Raw genomic sequence first — 24,897 nt, forward strand, 5'->3', positions numbered from 1 at the left:
ACTCGGATCTCTTCCCGGGTCAACCCACTCAATATCCGAGAGAGGGTAGGCTTTTGGCGGCCGCAGAGACGTCTAATAAGGGAAATTTGGAAAATTAGCTAAAATTTGGACCATGAATAACCATCATAACTATTCATAATTATAATCAAAATATGACATGAAAAATACTGCAATACCTTTCTTAACTAAAATTCTTACAAAACTATATGTTTTCCATGGTTGGGAGGCCATCTAAAAGCTTTCGTGGTTTTTTTATATCATATTTACTTGAAAGTTGTTTGATCATGGTCCAAATTTATAATGGTGGTTAAAATTCTATCATGGTCCAAATTTTAGCTAATTTTCCAAATTTCTCATCTAACAAGTGCAATACAACGAAAGGTTATATGGGTTCAAATAAAATTTCCTTATTTGCAATGAGCACTTTGATGTTCATGAATTGAAATGGTCAAGAAACTTTTCAGTTTTGTGAATTTGATAATAAAGATCTATATATTGGTATTTGGCTACAATACTTCCATGTATTTAATGTAATTGTCATCTCAACGGTTAGATGGTGATTTGATCAAATACATATATTCACGTGAATTACATCTAACCATCGGACTGCGATTGTACTAAATTACATGTAGTTATTGTAGTCATTCCCCACCACGGAAGGCATACATGTGTTATATTCTATAGCGATGATCTACCAACGCCATAACCATAAGCTATTGATGTCTCGATATATGTGAAGGGCATTTTTGTAATTTTATGCTTTTTTATTTATTGTTTTGGCAATTTTTTTCCCATCATTTTGACAACCATGATTTAATTTCTGATTAGTTTGCCCAATTTTTCTTTGTTTTTGCTGGTTGTCAAGATGATAAACGAAGGAAAATATGTTGTATATGGCATCCAAATTGCAACAGAAAAGGTCCCACTCTACACCTTAAAATCAAAATGTTGATCGATGCTTATATAGAACACAAGAAGTTCGTGAAGTGGTATCAAGGGAGCACCACGTTCATGGATTCAGACGAGGCACTATGAATCCATGATTCTGAATAAAAAGAATGGTATCTGGGAGTTGATTGCATCTTAGTCCCACTCATTGTCTATGAGAGCAAAGGGAGTGGCCATAGACCCTTGGCAAATCCCTTTCATAGTTCCACTGAAAGCAACTGCTGAGAAAAATAAGTGATGAATTGATTATATTTCAATTAGCTCCATTCACTCTGATGTTATATGCTTGACAAGTGAAAAGCATTTCTATTTAAGGAAGAATCCCCAATTATCATTGATGTGTTCAAATTCGTCATGAAATCGACAATATGCTCGCAATGGTTGACAATCATTCACACGTAACAAAAAATGCAGATTAAATTAGACACAATTAAAACTTAGTCAAAACAAAATGGTTATAAAATTAACCTTGAAGCTTTCTACCTGATTAAAAATGGAACATAACATTATGATTACTTGTCTTCTGAAGAGTAAATATTAAAGGTGATAGATGTCCACAAAATTGTATGACTATGACTATGAGAGGAGATTTGCATTGCATTATCTCAGTAAGAGTAAACTATAGTAATGATCCTTCAATTTTAATCAAATTAGAACAATGGTCTCTCAACTAAAAATCCATTACCATTGGTCTCTCAACTTATCAAAATATGTGGCTATAGTCATTTTCATCAATTTCGTCAAAATTTTGTCAAAATATGTTATGTTGAAATAACCATTTATATAATTAGGGTCCCTCAACTCATCAAAGTGTGTAATTATGGTTCTTTTCGTCAATTACGTCAAAATTTTTGTCAAAACGAGTTATGTTGGAAAGACCATTTCTACAATTGAGTTAAAGTTAAGGGATCATTTCTCTAGTTGAATTAAAGTTGAGGGACCAATAGTAATGAATTTTTAGTTGAGGAACCATAGCTGCACGTTTTGATGAGTTGATAGACCAATGGTAATGAATTTTTAGTTAAGGGACCATTACTCCAATTGATTTAAAGTTAAAGAACTATAACTACAATTTACTCTCCCAATAAAATCAGGTTCATGCAAAAATAGGTCAATAAAACATAAAGAAACTCGAGAGAATATTTAGTACTGCTGCAGCCTGCTTTTTCTTTTTTGTTTCCCAAATCACCCTCTTTGCCATGCCCTTGAATCTTAAGGCCAAATAATGCAGATTTACGAGGCAGTCAAAGTATGCAGCAATTGAATTTTTTTCCAAGATTCTTCATTGCCTTTCTTTTGGCCCATTCCTCTTCCTTCTTTTTCTTTCATGAGATTTGTATCCGTTTTAAAGACATGGTTTTGTTCTTTGTTTTCAAAATGTGACAAAGCTTTCTCACATGTCATTATCTTTGGCAGATTCTCTCATCACAGAAACAAAGTTCATTTTACCTCTGTGTTTGTACCAAATATTATATATAACCATCAGATGTAGACCTCGCATACGTTTTTATCCCTGATTAAAGGAATTTATACTGGTATGGGGTGCGTGTCACCATTTTTTTACACAATTTTTTACACACGTTTTGTGGGCCTCACTACGTAATATATTTTAACAATTCGAATCATTTATGTTTTAGAACATCATTCATAGACTATTTTTACAAAAAATTAGACAAATCCGAAATCATTAAGACTTTCATTTGTAGTAAAGAAAATGTATGAATATGGTTATACAAAGAAATCATAAACCCATAATCTAACGTTCATATGTTTCAAATTTTGGTGTTTTTTGGTAGCATGATCTTCGACAAAAGACTTAAAAGATAGACGGTTTGGATCGTTGAAATACATTACGAAGTGGGACACACAAAAACGTGTATCAAAAGTAATGTAAAAAAATGGTGTCCAAGATCCATGTCTATTTATATTAAGAACGGATCCCTCTCCACATATATATATATATATATATATATATATATATATATGTATGTATATGTGTATGTATGTATGTATTTTCTTTTATTTTGAATGAGATATGATATATGAGAATCAAAATGGGATATTTAATTATAAGATGGTTGCTTACAAGCCAGTCATGCCTACATAGGGACGGGAGTGCATTTTTGCTTATCACCCTTAGGTGGTGGTGAGGCTTTCTATCTCATTGAGTAATATTTGATGAGTTTGATTTAATCCATCTATTGCAAAAATCTCGAAATTTAATCTTTTGACAACAATCAAGAGGATGGCCGGGAACACCTTAAGTGTGGTGAGCAAAAATATTTCTTAAGAATGTTAGTATTTTTAAAAGTAAATCAATCGAGGAGAAATACGTATACGTGTAGTGCATTAAGTCAGGCTCTCTCACCCACAAAATGTGGGATCCATCATAAAGAATTAATCATTTTCTTATTGCAGTACACAAACTATTTCACTTAAATTCTGTAGGAACTCGGATTCATAATCCTCATAATGTGTGCACGTAAATCTCATAAAAGGTTTATATTAATCATACATAAGAATTGGTGTACATGGTGGAATATCTGAACTTTCTGTTGGTGTTTTCTTTACTTATTAGTTTTACTCTTAACTATATGCATGGAAACATGAAATTTCTTCTGGCTATTTTTACTTCACGTCCATGAATAATTGGATAGTTATTCTGGACTATCTTTGCGATATTGTTCTTTTCTCTCTCTCCCCCAGTTTTCCAGAGTTTCCTTTTGTACATTCCCAGATCCGATTGTTCATTATTTCTGTAACTGTATCCTGATTGGTAATATATACCTTTCACGAGATTTATGTCAAAAACTAGGGCATGGTCCAGGCTACATAAATATATACATCAGGACCACTGTTTTTAGGGTTTTGAATAGAAAGAAATCATTTGACCTAATCTAATAAAATCATTTTCTGGAATTATACTCTCTATAATTAGTGTGACGCTGATCATTCATCATAATTCATAATGTGCATGCCAATTTCGATCAGTGGGGACTTGGCTGTAATTGACAACCAAGTGCATCATTACATACTTGATTTCTAGACCTTACATACAAAAGAATATTAGAGACGACAACTATGTACACTTGTTACGGTGCCATTTAATTTTTTTACTAAATTCGAAAAGCAAAGGGGAAAAAAAATCAGACAACCTAATATTTTTTTACAGAATGATTCAATAACTCATTGAAGTAAAAACTCTCTTCTGTCTACTATTTCACCTGTAATACTCTAATTGATTCATAATTATGGAACTCTTTTAGATCGAGCACCTCTCCCATTAAGCAAGCTTGAGTTTTTCATTTATAAATATAGGGTTCGAAGCACTACTAATTTTTTAGAAGTAAATAAGTATAAAACATTACTTTGACACAAAATAACAAGTTAATACGATTGGATATATACTATTTAACTTGGTTTAGCGTGCGATTTTAATTTAAGCTTAAAATTGCACACCAAGCCGAAGAAACATCGCATTCAGTTTAACTGTTTAAGCCTCAAACTCAAAATAGTATATCCGAATTGGACCAATCCATTAGTATTAATAATGTTGAGTAAATCTGAACATAAATGCGAAGAGATATATAGTTCAATCGTACGGTAGAATAAAATTATAAATTGGCTGGCTGAAGCACCCACTTGCATTACATTGACATTTGTGGTAGCCGGTCATCTCTTCCTCCTCCAAAATGTGTATCAAATCATGAGGTTCTGACCATTTCATTAGTCTTGTCATCCCATTAAGCTCCCTAACATGAGCATTCAATATGATTTGGCCCAGCTAATAGTTGGTATATGGATGGGATGGCTCTCTGCGTTTAGGCCATGAAATTGAAATATATACACATACAAAGGTTTTTATTACAAATGGTGTTTTAATTTTTCAAGGAGTCATCAGTTTGATCTTTTCATTTCAAACTCATCAATTTTGTCATCTATCTTTGGAGAAGCACGTCAAACATGGGACTACAATGACCAATCAAATTACGTCACATGTATTATATAAACAATTAATTTTTAAAAGATTTCAAATTTGGAAAACCAATTAAGAAAAACGAAAAAAAAAAAAGCTCAGCGGCCAGCCATCACCCCACCGCCCCACCCCCATATTTTACCCCTTCCTCTCTGTTATCTCCTTCTCTTTGAATGAAGGGTCAATCCAATTGGACTTTGACATAACATTAAAAAATAACAATAACAAGATTTACACAAACTTAAATGAAAAAACTCGCATTTTTCTATAATTATGTGGCGTAATGTGATTGGTTGTTGGCGTTCTATACATGTGCCACATAAGCAAATTAATAGAAATTTTAACTGAATTTAACGGCAAACACAAAACTGATGGCCTTCTCCAAAATAAAAGACGAAATTAATGAATTTGAAATATTAAAAAACTAAGCTAAGGCTTGTCAAAGCATAAAGACCACTTGTGATAAAAAAAAAAAAATATATATATATATATATATGGTCCTGTGGAGAGGAGAGAAGGGGCATATGATTGATGTCGAAACATTGAACACTAGGATGGTCCTATAATTGTGACGACACGTGTCGGTAAAATACATGAAACTAAGTTTTACCCAATAATACATTAACGAAAGGAAAATGATTTCCGCCATACATTTTAATTTCCACTCCATGTTTATTCATGGCCTTCAAATAAGTTTAAAAAAAAAAAAATATAAGTGTGCAAAAATCGTTTTCCTTAACGAGCAATATACAATTGCCTCATGGCTGGAGTACCGAATAAAGGTACTGCAAAACCAAAGAAATAAGCTCATTTCCAATGAGTTAGAATGTAGACTCTTGCAGCCCACCTGGAGATGAAGTGGACTGTCTACAAACCATTCAGCTAAGAAATGGGCCAGTTTGTTCATCCTTTTTCCAGGGATTTCCTTGTGCTCTCAAGGATTTGATCATTACACTTGACCTCCAAAATTTATTCTTCTAAAATTTTCAAATTTTACCTTCAATGTGATTTATCTGTTAATTGAAAAAAATCGAAAGAAGAGAAAGAAATTGACCGTTGGCCGGAGGGTTCTGCTCCCCGCCTTATAATGCCCCCATCAGTTGTCACTCTTGGAACATCCGATTTGTTCTGTTTACTTTGTGACAACCGACAAGGGAGGTTAGAGGAGGAGTAGGGCAAATGCTCACTACCACTAGAGGCACAAGTCATCACGTATATTCAGTTCTATATAAGTAAACAGTTGGGTGAATTTAGAAGATCCTTTAGTGCGTGTCCAATATATCCAAGCCCCTTCATATCCTTGTCATTTCGGCCATGTTGGATCGTTAGGTTTGAATTTTAAGGCTTTGTACATTTGCAAAATTGTGGAAAGAATTTGGCAGAGGTTGTTATTGTCATTTGATTGACATCAAACGGGTGATAAATAAACAAAGTACAAATACACGACATACATGGAACGATACCAACGATGTGAACGGCGATATTGGTATTGAAGTGTATTGAGTTGTGGCTAACTTTCTAACAAATTAACCCTTGAAATTCAATTTGTCTAACTTTGCTTTCTACCTTCAAAATCCTTGAATATGTCTTTCAAAATTGGTTAGTGGAACAATAAAACACATTATTGATAAGATTTCACAAGTGAATGTGGATGAAAAAATTAATAAAAGTTGAAGGATGGTGTTTTACTGATGTGGTCGCTATTCTAAAAATTCTCATCTAGCGTCACTTAGGCTCCGCCTAAGCATTAGGCGGCTGACTACCGCCCTGATTCATATTTATGCTTGTAAAATTAAGAAAGGGTACATAGATCTGCTTAGGTGCCCGCCTAGCATGCCCAAACCCACCTAGGCACCGCTTAGGTCGCGACTCTCATTTTGACAGAAATTAAATAACTTTCATTTTACATTTTTTTAGAGACTTATTAAATACTTGAATGAATACACATTATATGATTGTTCCCAATGTTTTCATTACGTTCTAATACTTTATTATGTATTTGTCATTTTGTTTTACAATTTATGTATCCCAATAAAATTATGTATTTTTTAAGTGTAAGCAGACACTTATTTATACGATATAGAATAAATTTACTTAAATCCGCCTAGGCACTAGGTCACAACCCGCCGCTCGACTAATGCTTAGCGTTTTTAGAACTTCGGCTATGGTAGAAAGCAATCATGCATATGCACTCTCGTGGGGTTTGATTCCCACCAATCATTTCTCCTAACAACTTGAGTTGAGTTTCAAAGATGTTGTAAATAAGCATAATCTTCTTAATCAGGTCTTCAATAAGTCATTTTAATTCTGTTATAATTGTAATTTATTATTAAGCTGAACAAATCGTGATCTGAATCGAACAAAATCGACCGGTGCCTAACCCTAGATGTCCAAAATGATGCTTGAATACAAGGATATTTATAGGGTACAATACAAGATTTTGGAGTCTTCAACCCTTTTTCATTGGGCACGTTGACCTCCATATCATCATCAATGATAGTGAGGGTTTGTACTGTTAGTCATTTAATAGTCAATAATACATACAAATTTCTAACTTTAGGACCCAAACTGTGAGTTGAGTGAGTAAAACCAAACCAAGTCCCACAGCGAACCCGAAGAACGTAAGTTTTGCACATTGAGTGTTTGAGAGACAAGAACAAATTGTGATTTTATTAATTGTTGCTTTTCGTCTAGTTTTTGTTTGACAATTCTCACAAACACAACAATAACAGAAGCGTTTTTTTTGCATCAATTTCTTTTGTTTTGGCAAAAATCTCAATTCTCTACCCAGAAACAATGGCGGCATCATTGATACTTTCCCGAAGAGTTTCAGTTGTGGACGTTTCTCGCACTCTCCAGGGTATCTTCTTCCAAACCCACCTTGTCTTTTACAAGAATACGGGATTTTTTATTTTTGCTAAGAAAATGTTGGGGAAAAGGCAAGCTCTAAGAAGTTGTTGTTTTCTCTCGTTTTCCTGGTTTTGCAATGTTCTTCTTTTAGGATATGAAGGTAAAGAAATTTGATTGTATTGGGATTAAATTGGGCACAAGTATTGAACTTTGCATTATGCATTCAGTCTAAATGGAGATATGTTAGCTTAGAAAAAGGTTCAATTTTTGAATGTTATGCTTCATTCGTGCAACTTGAGAAATCTCTAATCCCTGCATTCGTGAGGCTAAAGAAACCATTTGACTTAGGTGATCTGATCATGTTAATTGTACCAATAGTTAAATTTCTTATTTTGCAATATGAGGGATACATTATTTACCATTTGTAGTCTGTTTCATATGTCAATGCTTCCAAATGCTTTGAACTCATTGCGAAAATTGGAACATTTATATGTCCCCATTCTCCAATTCCCGTGTGGCCATTCACCAATTCATGTGGGTTACTGGAAACTTTAGTAGTTTTGTTTTACCAACTTTGTTAAGCAACGAGGGAAAGTGAAGCATTAAAATCAAGTTCAGTTATATGGCTTATACTAATAGGTTGGTATATTGTCTTTCAGTCCGATTTTATCTTTTTACCATTTATAGAGATGAGTACAACCCTTGTTTGGATTGAGAGAAAGGAGGTCACAGACTCAGAGCATCACTTTCTCAATTGCCATACTTCTCTCTCTCCAAAATAGCGAAGAGATTTGAAGAGAATGTGAGATAGCTGTTGTTTACCCATTCAACAGACCAAAAATGTTTTTGACCAAAACTTTTAGATGTCAGTAGCTGTTATAGCCAACATGTTTTTACTTGTAGTATTTGTACAGAATATTATGACTTATTAGTATTTATCTTAGCAAAATTTCCAGATGGACTCATTTGTGAGTCTATCATTTGACAACTAGTTTGATATTTCATGTTGTTTCTTACTGTTCTAATTCCACATGCCTCGCAGGTAATGTGGGGCCTTCTTGCCTGCACTTGGAATTGAAGGTCACGGCTTTGATTAATGTTGTTGATAAAAAGAAAATAGTATAGCAGCTCCAGTGGTACAACACATCGTGATTTCACTGACCTGACATAAGAATTTTGTTCCCCACAACTGTTGAAAATTGAAACTAGGTTTTCCTTGGATATGCAATTGCAAATTATGTAAGACTTATAAGAATCAAAGTATAACTACCAATTTCCTATTCTCTTGCATAGTGTTCTAGTCTTCTAGATGAGTTGCTCTTTTTTCTATTTCTTTTGTGTTTTCACTTTGGTAATCTTTTTCTTTTAGATTTTGCACGTTAATTTGGCTACATTAAACAGTCATTCTTTAATAATGTTGTTTGTAGTATGTAGGATGAAAATTTTAGGACTTTATATAATGTGAGTTCTCAATCTTTTAGTGGATCTCTCTAATTTTGGGTCAGTCATTTTGTATGGTATATGGATAAATGGAGGCAAAGCTTGAGTTTACATAAAAGCTGTAGCTAAAAGCTTAGAATTTACGATCCAACGATGTATCATTTTCCTCTTTGTATTCTTTTTTAATGATAAAATTCTTACTTTCGTGCACATATAATATCCTCATAATTGAATATGGTCATATTTCAGTTCTCCTCATACATGGTATACAAAGGCTCGAAGTAAGCAGTGCAAGGTTATTCTGCACATGGGTACCACAGATAGTGGTAAGACGTACAATGCTTTGAAGCGACTGGAATCAAGTCCATCTGGTATGTTGTGAGGCTAAACTTGCAGTGATATTGATTATTTAGTTTACCTAGTTATTAATGGGAAGCTGCTATGATAATGCAAACACATCTGTGAACATATTTCATTCCTTTTCCTTCTCTGTAGGAATATATTGTGGTCCTCTGAGATTGCTGGCTTGGGAGGTTACAAAACGGTTGAACAAGGCAAAAGTTCCTTGTGATCTTATTATAGGACAAGAGAGAGACGAGGTTAATGGTGCAAAACACAAGGTTGTGACAGTTGAAATGGCTGATGTAACTTCCAGCTACCACTGCAAAATTGTTGATGAAAAATTCAGGCAAGTTGGTTTTATTATGTAGACTCTAGAGATTTGCTTTCTACCATATTTCAAAAAGATTTTAAAGATCAGTTTGTGTTGTTCAAATTGAGATTGTCGTGTTATGTGGAAATGCATAATTATTGAGGTATATGAAAAATACATTGTCCTAAACATAGAGAAATACTACCATCTAAGTGAGGTCTGTGTTGAGGTAGCTGATTTCCTTACGGTTGCAAGTCAACATACATTCTGCCACATAGCGAAATACTATTGTCCTGAACATTGCTTTTTAATTGATTAGTGTTCCTTCTTTTTTGTTTTGGACCAGATGTTGAGTTGTAAGACGAGGGGTTTTTCTTTCACACGAGCTCTATTAGGAATATCTGCCGATGAACTTCACCTTTGTGGAGATGCAGCTTTTATTCCTCTTATTCAGGAAATATTAAAAGTGACTGGTGATCATTTTGAGGTAATAGGATATTTTTGCAACTAGATTGTCTCATGTATTTTCTTGTTTAGTAATTTAGTTGGTTGTAGACTAGAGTGATAAGGATGCTAAATAATTCTTTATTAATGATTTTTTTTTGTTGTGCATGGATTTTATTCATTTCAATTTTCAACTATTAATAAAGTTGTATGTATTTACTAATCCCATATTATATCCAAACTGTAAGTTCATTTCACTTTAATTCAAAAAGACTGACAATAATTAGAAGCCTTCTGCGATATCAGTAATACATCTACAAGTGTTTTAGTCAGAAGCGAAGTGTATGCAGGGTATTATCCTTTTTATTTATTCTGGTTTTCACTTAGGAAAATTTAGTTGTATGCTTGAGAGGAAGGGAACAAAAGAGTTTGAATGTTAATCCGAGAAATTTTGAGAATGTCCACATGTTTTCCGTAGATTATTCAACAAAGTATAGTATCGTTGATTTATCTTAAATTTCATGGTTTTGATATATGAATGATATTTTACTGGTTAAGTGCTTTTATGAGTCTAATTGTTCAATGTTATGCTGGTGTCTCATGTTATTCTCTTTGTTCTCTCGAAGCATTCTTGTTTGTGGCTTTGATTTAGGTTCACTTCTATGAGAGACTTTCTCCTCTTGTTCCAATGAAGGTTTCTCTCGGTTCTTTTTCTAATATAAAGACAGGTGACTGCATTGTAACTTTTTCACGCCATAAAATATACAAATTAAAGGTAGTGATGGCAATCTCTTGTATTTGTTTGGTATGCCATGAAATATATTGGTGCATGTGTGTGCGGTTTATGTTTAATCCAAGATATCTTTTCAACATTTTTTTTCTGGCCGTCCATGTTCTTACCTTAGCTTTCTCCTGCTTGATGGTTTGTCCTTCAGTTGTGAGGTTATCTATATATGATGTGAACTCTTTAGCATTCTAGGCATACTTCATGGATAACTATATTTAGGTAGAAGAGTTTCTAGAACTTATATTTGTTATAAGATCCTCTCTGGAGGGTGAAATAGATGTTGTAACATCCAAGTTTCTAACAAGCTGGGTTAACCTAAAGAATAGATGTTGTTAGATTGATTGACTGGGTATGAGAATTGCATGACTTATGTTTGTTGGTTGAGAAAAATAAAAATTTTATCTCAGAATAAGCTTTGAAGCATCTTGATAATGATAAGATTCTATACTTTGAGGTGCATGGGAGATGAGGCTGGGAAGAGAGATGCTTGAAAGAAATTGGCAATTAAAGGACAGTCGTGAGTCCAAACTAGTCATTGATTGATAAAGCACCATGCTATTCTTAAAAGTGTCAACCCCAATTTTCTCAATAGATTGTGCATCTCTAATATTTTAACATTCACTTTTATTTCTCAGCTTTTAGAAAGGAAATTCTTTTAATGTTTTAGTGCCGATGCTATTTCAACTCGTGTTGATACTCTTTTTCTTTTTTTATTCTATTTATTGACCAAATTATTTTGTACTAAATTGTCAAAGTGAATTTATATCGTCTATTGTATTGCTAGAAAGAAACTGAAACTGTGGGAAAACATCTTTGTTTGGTTGTTTATGGTTCCCTTCCACCTAAGACTCGAACAAGATAGGTACTAGTTTCCTTTTGTGTATTTAAAGCTCATCTTGCTAAACTACAAATGATTTCCTTTAGTTACAGGCGTTTTACTGTCATGCTACACTCATGTTATGAGAAAAAGTAAAATTCAGATTTCTACTTAATTGTGGATTTGTGGTCGTGATTATTGATTTATAATTTCAACCTTTTGATATCACCACATTTTATGAGTTAATATACCCTTTAGGACTGCAGGCAACCATGATTAATGATGCAAGCAGTGAGTTTGATGTTCTCGTGGCTAGGTATGCCATTGGGATGGGGGATGGGTCTTAATGTGAACATTTCACGGATCATATTCTCAACAAAGATGAAATTTGATGGTTTTGAGATGAGAGAGCTCACTGTACCAGAGGTCAAACAAATTGCAGGTACTGTTGTGTGTTATGTCGTAAACTTTGTAATTTGCACAAACATACATTTATTTGGTGCAAGTGGTAACTTGTTATTCTCTTACATGGAAATGATGCATTCTGTATATAAGGACGGACATATTGTTTTTATGGTAGGAAGAGCTGGCAGGTATGGATCAAAATTTCCTGTTGGTGAAGTGACTTGTTTAAATGCAGATGATTTGTCCTTGCTTCATTCATCGCTAGAATCCCAATCTCCAACTCTTGAGGTGATTATACTATAATGAAAATGTTCATTGCATAGACATCAGTTTGTGGTTTAGTATGATGTTGTTTGTCTTCTAACTGGGTGCAGTTGCTATATTGCAGAGTGTTGGATTATTTCCTACCCTTGATCTTATGTATATGTATTTACGTTTACACCCATAGTGCGGCATCTACCAAATACTGGTTGGTTTTCATTTGATCCTTTATATATTGCCATATGTGTTTATCATGGGCTATATATCTTAAATACTTGCTTACAACCAACTGAGGCTCAGTGAGAGTGGGTGAGGCACACGGATCTGTCACATGTGGTCTTAGGTGAATATTGTGTACTGTTGGAGCTAATTCTAAAGTAGACTAGTGGGAAATTATTAAAGCTACTATGTGATTATGTTTCGCTTGTAATTCACATCGATAACAATTTGGTTCTGGCTGCTCGTTGCAAACAAGATATAAATGATTTCAGAATGGCAGGGTCAATCTAAGTCGATTTGAACATTTTAGGTGATATATTTTGATTTAAATCCAAGACTCTTCTTTTTGTGTTTGCTATGAGTATATGATAACTTCAAACAAAACTAAAATTATCATCTGATGAAGAATTAATTTGATTGTTGACAGTCTATTTTACTGAATTTTAATCCACTTGTTTAATGATATATATATATATATATATATATATATATATATTTACATTTCCTTTTTCTCTCCTACGTGTTCGCATAAACATTTTTTACAGAATGCCAAATTATCAACCAATTATTTTATTGCCGACTGTGAAGTATTGGTATGCTTGTCAACCTCAATGTAATATTTCTTCTTAACGATCACTTATGATAATTAACTTTGGTAAATTGTTTTTCTCCCTCCGTTGCTTCCACCTTCACCTTGATCAGAAAGCTGCTACAGTTATCGATGCGTTGCCTCTTAGGTTGCATGATAAGTACCTTTTCTACATAAGGTAAAAACTTCTGCTTGAGTTTAACTTTGTAAGTTTAGAATGCCCTTATTGCTAGGTTATCTGATTGGTTTAAAGAATTTAATTCATCATGCATGGTTGGTAGATTTTTTTGTCCCGGGGCTTTATGCAGGTAACACTAAAATAATGTTCTCGAGTGTTGCATATTGTTTATTCTTTATCGAAAACCATTATAACCATTATGTCATGTTATAGTTTGCACAGAATTATGCACAAATGGGCATGTTTGGCTCCGGGAAATATTCACGCCATGGTCACTTGAGGTACCAAAAACGGAAGCTGCACTTAAGAAGCTTGAATCCATTCACAAGGTAATATAGTTTTACTTAGATTACCTGTTTTGTGAGGAATATGGGATTTTAGTTTTCAAATTTCACCAGTGGAATGTTCACTCCCAGTCCATGGAAATTACTAAATTCTAACCCGTAAGATTCAGTTGTGGTAATCACTTTAGATCTCACTTTACCTAATAATATATGGGTTTGTACTATTTGTTCGTTAGTAAGGATTAGAACCAAATGATACAAGTTTTCTATGAGGTGAGCTTCTGATAGTTCCTCTGTTGGTGCCAAAATTGGAGGTTTTGGATCTCTATGTTTGGTTGAGTTTCCGGTTGGAAGAATCATTCCCAGACCACGAGCTTGAATCCACATAGAAGTCTATCTACAACATGTGAGTTCACTTGCAAGTGGCATTGGTTTCTTGATCTTCAATTGCTTGGCACCTCTAATTTGTTCTACTTCAAAATTGTAGGTTGATCAAAGACTTTTTGGAGAGGTTAGGATGGCAGAAGCCGAAAACCAAGAGATTAGTCTCGCGTACTTCTTCAACTTCACTATTATCCCAGATAGCCAGACCCAACTTATGACATATTTGTTGTCTTTCAATGTGTCTTATTCCTTCTCATCGGCGATCAGTTGAACCTTTCATACATCAACTTCTCAGACAAAACATTGAGCTTCAATCTTTGAAGAAAAGTTGTTTGCTTTCTAATTTTTAACAACTTGAAAAATAGTTTCAATTTGTCATTATTTAGCAATGGAAATCAAATCATTGGATTATTCTTGTGGTGTATGCAACATGGATGAAAATAATGGCAGTCAAATTGATGGATACAATGCTCTACATTACATCAAGTAAATATACCTTGGTTAAAGCGAAACTCCAAAGCTCTAAACGAAATCTGAATACATTGTCTTTTAAATTGGCTCAGATCAATGACAATGAAAGCTTTCGAAACTGATCTTTGGAGAAAAAGAGGCATGCATATAAAAGAAAAAGTCTCTTCCGTAATTAAAAAAAAAAAAGCCTTGCTAGAATTTTTAAGATCAAGATAGTTCAAAATGGGGGCGTATAGCCTTGATCTCAAAATGATGAACGTATATAAAACATTACTTTACGCAAAGTGAAAAAAAAAAATTTTGACAAATTCTTAAAGACGTGCATGATAATAAAAAGTCTCTCTCTTGACAATTACAATAAACAACAACTAACCAAAAACATCTTTAGGGGAGCTATGTAATACCCATATTTAAAAAAATAAAAAAGTTATATGTATGTGTGTATGTGGGTAATTATTTTTACGTAATGATTTTATTAGATTTCTTTTATGCAAGAACCTACTTTCGAAATGTAAAATTGTCTCAATGTAAAATCCTTTATGCTACAAAATTATTTCATTAAAAAAAAAAAAAAACAGCTAGTATTATTTCATGTTCATATGTACTTAGAGATATTTTTAGCTTGAATTGGAGAAGGGGATTATGATGAGTTTGGCTTGATTTTTCTCAAAAAAGGGCTGAGAGTTTATGGTTGGACTAAATGAGTAGTTTTGTCTTGATATTCTCTCAAAGATGAGGTGTTAATGATTTGGTGATTATTCTCCACTCTAAATGTGGAGGTGGGAAGTCTATAGCATGTATACATTGGCTTCTTAGTATGCATGAGGCAATGTTTGTGGTATTAGAAGTGCTTACTCATCAATCTAAAGGACTCTTAATCATTTGGGCAATATTCTCACTCCAATGCAACTCTATCAAACTTACCTTAAGATAAATCTTAATGTGGCCTTTGATGCTTGCATCCATCTTGCATGATATTCATTAGTTCATGATTAACTTAACACATGTCTCCTTGCCATTTGAACTCATACCATTCCCAATGATTAACTTCACATTTGGTGTGTTTCTATTGGAACACATATTAGGACTAATGATTAGTTTACCATTTGTTGTTTTTCTATTGGACCACATTTCATTCTTAATGATTAGGACAACACTTGTTGTTTTGTTATTGGAACACAATTTATGGTAATGATTGGCACCACACTTGGTTTTTTTCTATTGGCACACTTGGGAGATTTTTTGGAGAGGAAGTTGTCATGCAATCTCTATAAAGGAAGGAGAAAGAACCAACACAAGGGACATGGAGAGAAGAAAAACAACTCCAACAAAAAGCCATCATCCCTTTCATATTACCTCTTTACCTTTCGTTTACATACTGTTAAGGTTTGAAGCCATCTTTCATTGTATTTGTAAGTCTCTTATATATAGTGAAACACAATGAAAACAAACCCCTGCGAATGTAATCGATTTGGTTAACCATTTAAATATTGTGTTGTTTATGCATTTACATTTTGAGATCATTGTCATGAGAGCACTCCCACTAAACCATCAAAAATCTCCATTTACTTTCCTTGAGAATGTTGTAAAATAAGAGAGGCAAATCCCAAAAAATGCATGAGAGCTTACTCAACAGAATTGCTCTATGGAACTCAGATGGGGTTATGCATCAATATCACCTAGAGAGAGATGGAGTAAAATGGTAAAGCAATATTTCTCAATTAGATTGTTGTGTGTTATCAATACTATATTATTGATAATATAATACAATTTTGGTTACTAACAATTTGATTAGTGTTGCAGATGTTTTAGAGCATATGATTATTGATATCCTTGTTACATGGCATATACATAAGCATTCTTGTAAAGTAAGAAAAAGAGTTAAGTTGTGTTTGAGTTGTGAGGATATTCAAGGGCTAAAGCTTGCCTTGAATATAAATAATGAAATCTTGTATATGTCAGGCGTCGGGGGAAAGGCTTGAATATACAATTGAACGTTGGGAGAAGTTGGAAATTGAGAATTTAATTCTAAAAATTGGGCTTAAGGGATGAACGGGAGTTAACTCATATTCTAAAGTATTTGGAGCCAAGTGGTATAAGCATGGTATGGGACGTACATGCTTGTATGCCTTAGGTATGTGTTAGCGGGATTAGAAGGGAGTGAGTACATTCATCCATCTCATTTGCATATATTTCATGCATTTGAAAGAATTGTTACAATTTAATTATTATTTAATTGGTAGTTCTTGTTGTGAATTAAAAAGGAAAAAGATTAAAACTAGGAACAAAAGAACAAAATCTTTTACCAATATAATGGAAGGGTAAAATGCTAACATTTGACTCTCATACACGCTAAGTACGCAAAGTTGATTGTCAGTCATTGTTACCATTAAACCCACAAGCTAAATCCACTCCTTTTCATGAACAAATCTTACTAGTTGATTGTCATTGTATATACCAAAACACGTGATGCGAGTGATGTTTTCTTTGAAAAATAAAAGAAAAGTTAAAGTTAGAAACAAAACAACAATAATTTTGAATTATACACTAAAAGAGAGGTCAAATGCTAACGTCTCTCATGCACGCTAATTATGCAAAATTGATAATCAACCTTTATAATCGTTGGTTTTTCATACTAAGCATGTAAAAGTGATTGTCGGCCTTTATAATCGTTAGTTCTTCTTGCAAAGTCATTGGCTCTTCATAATAGGCACGTAAAAGTGATTGTCGGCCTTTATAATCGTTAGTTTTTAATACAAAGCACTCAAAAGTGACTGTTAGTTTGTTACCTAAGGGGGCGTTTGTTTGCCCTCACTAAGTTGGACTGGACTGGACTGGATTAGCTATTAGTCCAAGACTGTGTTTGTTCCATGCTGGGACTAACATTAATGAGACTAAAGGGGACTAGCATGGACAAAACCCTTCACTAAGAGGTCTTAGTGAGACCCCCCAATAACCATGGGACTAGCTAAGACTATCCTCTCTTTCTCATCCTCGTCATGCTCAATGACCACTCCCGACAAACTCCTCGTCATCTCCGATCACCTAGATCAATCATTAACTTTCCGACTCTCTTTCAGATCCATTTCACAACCAACTTTCACATAAAATATACCAAATTGAAGCTGGGAGTGACAAGATTACGATTTTACCTGAATCGAGGCCAAAATGTGGTCGAATGTGGCCAGAAAATGGCCTGGAAGTCTCGGCCTGTTTGGGCTTCTTCAAATCCATGACAAATTCGAGCATTCAAAGCTAAGATCTCGGTCTAGGAATGGTGATGAATTTTTTGGCGGTGCTAACTTCATCCAATTTAACGAGGGTTGGCCGAAAAACACATTGGGAAACCTGCAACTCGTCGGGAAAATTGGAGCCGTGAGGTTCCATTCGAACAACGCATAGCTAGAGAGGGAGGGATGACAGAGAAATAGAGACTGGAATCAATAAGGAGTTTGACCAGGAATGAGAAAGAGACATGAATTGAGAGGTCTAAGAGGAAAAAAAGAGGGAGAGGGTGGGACGATGAGAGAAGAGGAAAAGAGTGGGACGGAAATGGTAGGAAAAGATGAAGAAAAAGATAAGATCATAATAAAATATTAATAATTTATATATTAAATAATATAATATTAGAATTTGTTATTATCCAGCTTCTTAGTCCAATACTGCACCAAACGCTTCACTAAGTTAGTCAAGTTTAGTCTAGTCTAAGCCAGCCCAGCTTAGTCCTTGAAGCTAATCTAGTCCGAGATAGTCCGGCGCAACAAACGCACCCTTAGTTTACAATGGATCTCACACGTAAAAGGGTTGGGTCGGGGCGACCCATATGGTGAGCACATACGGACGGGCCAGTGATGGAGCCCAGAGTGGAACTCTCCTCAGTCACCTCTGCTTACTTATTCTATTACAAATTAGACCGAATTGGTACAACTGACTGAGAAAAGTTGACGTCACCACAAAAATTCGTTTCTCCTTTGCTGTTTACAGGTCAGTCACTTCCAGTCCTCCGCTGCTCTCTCTCTCTCTCTCTCTCTCTCTCTCTCTCTCTCTCTCTCTCTCTGTGCAATTCAGTAAACTCTCGTACCTCTTATTTATTGGGTCTTCTAATTTGACAAATTGGGTGATTCAGTTCTGCCACTTTTGGGAAATTTTGAAGAATCAAGAATGTTTTTAGGATTTTTTTTTTTTTTTTTTTTTTTTTTGAAATACGATGCAATTGAAAACTAATTAGGCAAAAATGGTTCATGGAAATTCACTGCAAGAATGCTTTGTAGAATTGTTAATTCTGACAAAGTTGATAGAATCGAGCGAAAATTTGAAAACCCATTTGGCAGAAGGAAATGGGTTCCCGGTAGAAATTGAAAAGATTAAAAATTGATGATTCATGATTTTGGTAGTCCAGATTAGATTAGCTTAGACTGTGCCTGTTTATTGCATGCCTTTTATCCATAATTCATAACCTAATTTATCTGTTTAGGTTTTAATTTTTGCCTTTGGGAATTAGGAATAGAGAATTTTTGTGACAGTTGTTGTTCCCATGTGGGCAGCCATGGTTTTGAATTTAGCAGCAGGTATTGTCATGCATCTAGTTTCCTCGGAACGCCATTGTTTTCGACAATTTGTATTTGAAGATTAGCGAAAAACCCGATGATAGGATGATTATGTTTCAAATGCCACCAGAATCTGTAATTTTCTCTGAAACCTTCCGTGTAGCAAACTTATCGAAATGATGCTTTATGGTGGTGGGTGGTGTGTATGCTGCAGAAATTGAGTAACTTATGGTTCTTTTGGGACCTTAACTTTTTCGCGTTTTTTATTTCAGCTAGCTCTTTAATCTTGTACTCCCTGAGAATGCTGAGTGAGTGATGTTGTGTGCAGGTTTGCTGAGTGAGTGACTATGAAGAGGGCAGCTCCCTGGGATGAGCAGGTGGATGTTATTTCATCAGATGACTCTTCTTCCCCGGAAATGGAGATGGAATCCGTTAATGAGTGCGATAGCAAGCAGTCAGACACTAATATCACATTTGATCAACCTGACAAAGAAATAACACCAGAAGGTACGTGCAGTCAAGCTATTGGAGCCTTGTTTTGCTGAAACTGGTGAACCGATTTATGCTGAAATCGTATTGTTACTATCATTTAAGATTTATTGCTAGGTTTTTTCTAACTATAAAGAAGTACGAATTCCAGTTGAAATTGCTAGCACTTTAAACATGCTTTTAAAATACCTTACATTCAAGTTTTGAGGAAGTTATCATCGTAGATGCTTATTATCAACCTTGTATAGACCCGTATCATGTTTAGATTACAGTGACTAATTCCATCAAGATGTTATTCATCTGTAAAAATTTCTGTTCCAAGCCATGCAATGCTGTTTGTTCCGGTAAATGGATTAACATTTTTCCATTTTATTACCGAAAACGCTCCTTGGCTAAGATAATCGGCCAGAAAGTTTTGTTTTTCCTTTTATTGCGGTGCAGTGGCTGGCTACATAGTTGGCTATATTAAATGCCAGTATGACGATGCGATTAACTTGTTAACTAAGCTGAATAAAATGTGGACTCACTATTGTTATTCTTGTCGTTTGAAATGTATGTTTCACACCTAATGAAGTGTACGTTAACACCCTTGATGAATCCAATGCTCTTGAATCGTTAGATAGCTTTTTATCCTCTAAACGTGTTTGTAATTGTAGGTGCTTTGGCACGAAGGGCAGAGATGTATCAAGACTACATGAAGCAGATCCCGATCCCATCAAACCGTGGCTCTGTTATTCCATTTACCTCATGGACGGGTTTAGGCAAGTCCATTAAGCAATTGTATGGACAACCTTTGCATTACCTCACCAATCTTCTCCTAAAACAGTGGGATCAGCTGAGGATCGGCAGTGAGGCGGAGTACAGGCCCTTGGATACCATCATTCATCCTTGTAAAGCTGAAGCCACCATCTGGCTCGTTGAAGAAGTCCACCGGCACACCTCATCTCATCATCATGTAGCAAATCTCTGGCTCAAAGATCCGATGCACCATGCCTCCATTGACGCCATATTTCCCCAGCTACGAAGCAAATCGTGATAGCCTAAAGGCATTTAGGACTGTTTTATGATGCTTGGTTATTTTGTCATGTAAAATGTTGGTTAAATTTTGTAGACTTGCTCTCTTTTGTATCCTGATGAAATAAAAACTTTGTTAACGCTCAAGCTTTAGAATGTCGGTTGTTAAGATCCTGAAAACAAAAAATGTTGATCGCATTTGAATTCAGTAGGCCTTCATTCTGAGAGGGACAAACCACCACGAAAGGTTGCTAGTCGTCGCTTAATCATTGGCGAAGTTGAAGTAGCCGGCTGCTCCGCACGCTTCTTTTTCGACGATGCATTGGTTCCTCAAATGTCTTCCTTTTCTCCGGATATGCTTGCGCTTGATGGACGTTGGTATCATCCTGTTTCATGAGAACTGAGGCTTCTTGATGATGTCCGACGTTAGTATTATCGACGGATGAGGGCGAAACCGAGCCTGGGTTTCCAAGATCTGTGCCTCAATCCCAGTCCAAGGTGGAATATGCTTGATCCATAGATGAGTAGACGTCTTTCTTGAACAAGAAGAAAACTCGTAAGTACGATTTAAACATGCATTACTGACGGAAGGCCTGAGCAACGAGAATAACAAGGGTTCGAGAAAAGAAACCTTTCTTCAATTATATTTCTATCACCAGTAATCACCACAAGAGCAAAGCCCCTGACGGAAAAAATGGAACCTGTTGTTATCTCGAACGGTAATTTCCCGGTTGTATATTTTTGACACAAACTTGGCAAAGGAGTGACAATCAGAGCACATTCTGAGATTCTTAACCACACGAATCGGCATTCGTTGTCCTGTTCCAATGAGCCCGAAAGCAATGGCCAGTTTCTCACTGTGACGACTGAGCAAGTACTCCTTTTCCTTCTCATCAACATCAAGCAGTACATTGTCCAAATCCGGAACATGACCAACTTCTCTCAGTCTGAAATTTATTTCTTGTAGCATCGATGCAGTCTGGCTCTTCTCTGTGTTTGTATCACCACCAGACGTAAACTCATGGATCATTCCATTAACCTCTATGGAACTTGATCCGGGTACCTTGTGGACGCCTTTCTCCTTCAAATGCAGCCTCACTTTTGCAACGTCATCCCATTTCCCAGCAGATGCGTATATGTTTGATAGAAGCACATGAATCCCGGTCCCTTGAGTAGATAGTGTGGACATCTGTTCGGCCACGTATGATGCAATTTTAACATTCTTATAAGTTCGGCAAGCAGCCAAGAGAGTCCCCCAAATGACATCATTGGGGTCCATTGGCATACTCTTTACCAGATCAACAGCTTCTTCCAAGAGCCGCGCTCGGCCTAGCAGATCAACCATGCAACCATAATGAACAATGTGTGGGGAAATGCCATGAACAGACTTCATTGACCTGAAAATGTTCCATCCTTGTTCCACAAATCCAACATGGCTGCATGCCGTTAGTAGTGCCACAAAGACAACTTCATCTGGTTTCACTCCTTGCCTAATCATCTCATCGAAAAGCTCTAGAGCCCGTTCCCCATTTCCCTCCATGGCCATTGCTCCAATGGCTGCGGTCCATGCAGAAACATCTCTTCTCCTCATTTTATCGAACACCTTCATTGCACTCTGAGGATCGCCACATCTAGCGAACATGTCAACTAAGGCTGTGCCAAGCCGCATATCACAGTCGATTTTATTCTTCTCAATATAAGCATGGGTCCACTTTGCAAGATCAAGAGCTCCTAGATATCCACAGGCAGATGCCACTTCCACCATGGTCACCCTATCTCCTTTTATTCCCTCAGCCTGCATCACCCGAAAAAGCTCAATTGCTTCCTCAAACATACTTTCTTGGACCAAGGCACCAATCATGGTGTTCCAAGAGACAAGATCACTCGTTGGCATCTCATTGAACATTTGCCACGCTGACTTCACGGCACCACTTCTTACAAAACCAGCAATCACCGAGTTCCATGAAACTACAGTCCTATTCAACATATTATCAAAAATTCTGCAGGCCATCTCTTGTTTTCCACACTTCATGTACATGTCAATCATGGCATTACAGATAGCATCCCAACCTTCTAGTCCATTCCTTATAACATAACCATGGCAGCACTTTCCAGATAAAGAATCGCCTAGTTGTGCACATGCTGAGATTGCAGATAACAATGTAACCCTGTCGGCTCTTGGACCCTGTTGCATCATTTCATCCAAGACAGAAAGTGCCTCCCTAGCCAGTCCCTGACGCACATAATTTGACAAAATTGTATTGTAAAGAACCAAATTCTTATCCACACATTCGTCAAAAATCTGCTTTGCAGCATCCGTTTCTCCACATTTCATATACATATCAACAAGTGCATTCACCATAAGCGTATTCACTTTCACTCCCGACTCTCCAAGGTAAGCACACACCCTCTCACTCAATTTAAGATCCTTCAACTTTGCACAAGCAGAAATGACACACACCATGGTAACTGAATTAGGTTCAAAACCCTCTGCCACCATCTCAAAAAACAAAGAAACAGCCTCCCTTGGGAAGTTCCTCCTAGCATAACCACAAATCAAACTAGTCCACGACACCATATTTCTCTCAGACATTCCATCAAACACCTTGCGTCCATAATCCAACTCCCCACACTCGGCATAAAAATGGATCAAAGAATTCTCAATAAATGCATCTCCCTCCAATCCCATCTTCACAAGCGCTCCATGGAGCTGAACCCCCTCACAGAAAGCCACAACCTTCGAGCAAGAGCTCAGCGCGAACGGAAACGTGAACTTATCGGGCAAAATCCCCCTCACTGTCATCTGAACATAAAGCAAGATAGCCTCATCACTGAGCCCTGCACTTGCATAACCCCTTATCAGAGAATTGCACATGAACAACACACCCTTTGTTTCTTGGTCCCCAAGGAACAAGTCGAAGGCTTTTCGGGCGTACTCCAAGCTTTCGGAGGTGCCCATTTCGGCGCATGTAGAAATTAGCCTGGTGACAGTGGATGGTTTGCTGCCATGGCCGGTTTTGGTGATGTGACAGTGGAGCTGCTTTACTTCGTTCATGGTTTTGCAGTTTCTGAGTGACCCAGTTGGGGAAGTTTCCATGGCTGCGGTTTTGGGTTCGTTTTGGGTGGTGGGAGCTGCGAAGCTTGGGGCGGCGGAGACCAGGGGGCTCAGTTGGAGCGTCGCAGCCATTGTTTGGGGTTTGCACCAACTGTGCCAACTAACTTAACTGAAATGTTTCAATTGCTTCGTTCTGCGTTGGGATTGGACTCTTGAATCGTATTGGATTTCATCATACTGTTTTGTAGAAATTTTTTCCCTCTGTTTTCCAATTGAGCGGATATTTTTATTTTTTATTTTTTGAGATGACAATTTCTTCAAAATTTAGAGAAAATATTAGAAAATGATAATCACCTCTTTTTCTTTTTTATTTTCTTTTTTTTCTGGTGCACACCATTGTTTAATTATGGTGTCTAATTATGTATTTCGTTTTCTTTATATTTAAATAAACTCGTTTGGAAATCAACTTTCAAAATTGAAACTTAGGTGCATTCACCTACTGTATTTGAGAACGTATGTAGGATTTTAAGTTACAATTTGCAAAAGTTTTTTTTTTTTTTTTTTTTCATCAGCGGTATTTAAGTTGCATGACATTCATTTCTTTCCAAAAATAACATTAAAAAATTAAACGATAAACTGCAATTTTTTTCCAAAGTCTTTATCCAAACAAGAGTACAAGCTATAAAGGTAAATATATCTGCGACAAGGTTTCATACTCTGAAAACGTGTCACGATAGTTTCATTGTCAATACAAGAAAACATTGTTCTCAATGTAGACAATTAAGTTATAATTAACTATTGTTCTCTCATTATGTTGCGGAGTAAACTTTTTTACGATATTCATGACAAAAAAAGTTCTGCTCACTGAGGCAATTGTAATCAATAAAATTAAAGTAAATTCAATAAGTAAATACACATATTGAAATACTCGGTGCATTTTTTATTCCATATTATTTTTAGAGTATCGAAAACACAAGTCACCTAGTGTATTATTTCAAGTATTATGATGAGAATGACCTAGAAGTCAATGTGTCACATCCCCGTCCGGGGGGGGGGGGGGGGCACTTCCTGGGCCCACTCCACCACC

The 24,897-nt window shown here is 35.9% G+C and overlaps 2 protein-coding genes and 1 pseudogene across 3 annotated transcripts; 2 read left to right on the forward strand and 1 right to left on the reverse strand.

The window, feature by feature from the left end:
- Window positions 1–7,638: 7,638 nt before the first annotated feature.
- LOC137730669 (DExH-box ATP-dependent RNA helicase DExH16, mitochondrial-like) lies at window positions 7,639–14,490 on the forward strand (annotated as a pseudogene).
- Window positions 14,491–18,553: 4,063 nt separating this feature from the next.
- Window positions 18,554–20,902, forward strand: RDM1 (RNA-DIRECTED DNA METHYLATION 1). The gene is made up of 3 exons (XM_068470525.2): window positions 18,554–18,689; window positions 19,581–19,759; window positions 20,398–20,902. Exons 2-3 carry the CDS (start codon window positions 19,600–19,602, stop codon window positions 20,775–20,777), a joined length of 540 nt encoding a protein of 179 aa, XP_068326626.1. The 5' UTR covers window positions 18,554–18,689; window positions 19,581–19,599; the 3' UTR covers window positions 20,778–20,902.
- A 251-nt stretch (window positions 20,903–21,153) lies between these two features.
- Window positions 21,154–24,081, reverse strand: LOC137731417 (LOW protein: PPR containing-like protein). 2 transcript variants are annotated; one of them, XM_088687741.1, is made up of 2 exons: window positions 21,387–24,081; window positions 21,154–21,287 (listed from the first exon to the last, which is right to left on the reverse strand). In XM_088687741.1, the coding sequence occupies exon 1, from the start codon at window positions 23,940–23,942 to the stop codon at window positions 21,408–21,410; it is 2,535 nt and encodes an 844-aa protein (XP_088543867.1). In that variant the 5' UTR covers window positions 23,943–24,081; the 3' UTR covers window positions 21,154–21,287; window positions 21,387–21,407. The 2 variants fall into 2 exon arrangements, with proteins under 2 accessions (XP_088543867.1, XP_088543868.1); XM_088687742.1 differs by having other exon boundaries at window positions 21,169–21,291.
- Between the last annotated feature and the right edge of the window lie 816 nt (window positions 24,082–24,897).

The sequence above is a fragment of the Pyrus communis genome, chromosome 16, assembly GCF_041283825.1.
Source record: "Pyrus communis isolate YQ-2024b chromosome 16, ASM4128382v1, whole genome shotgun sequence".
Classification (NCBI taxonomy): domain Eukaryota; kingdom Viridiplantae; phylum Streptophyta; class Magnoliopsida; order Rosales; family Rosaceae; genus Pyrus; species Pyrus communis.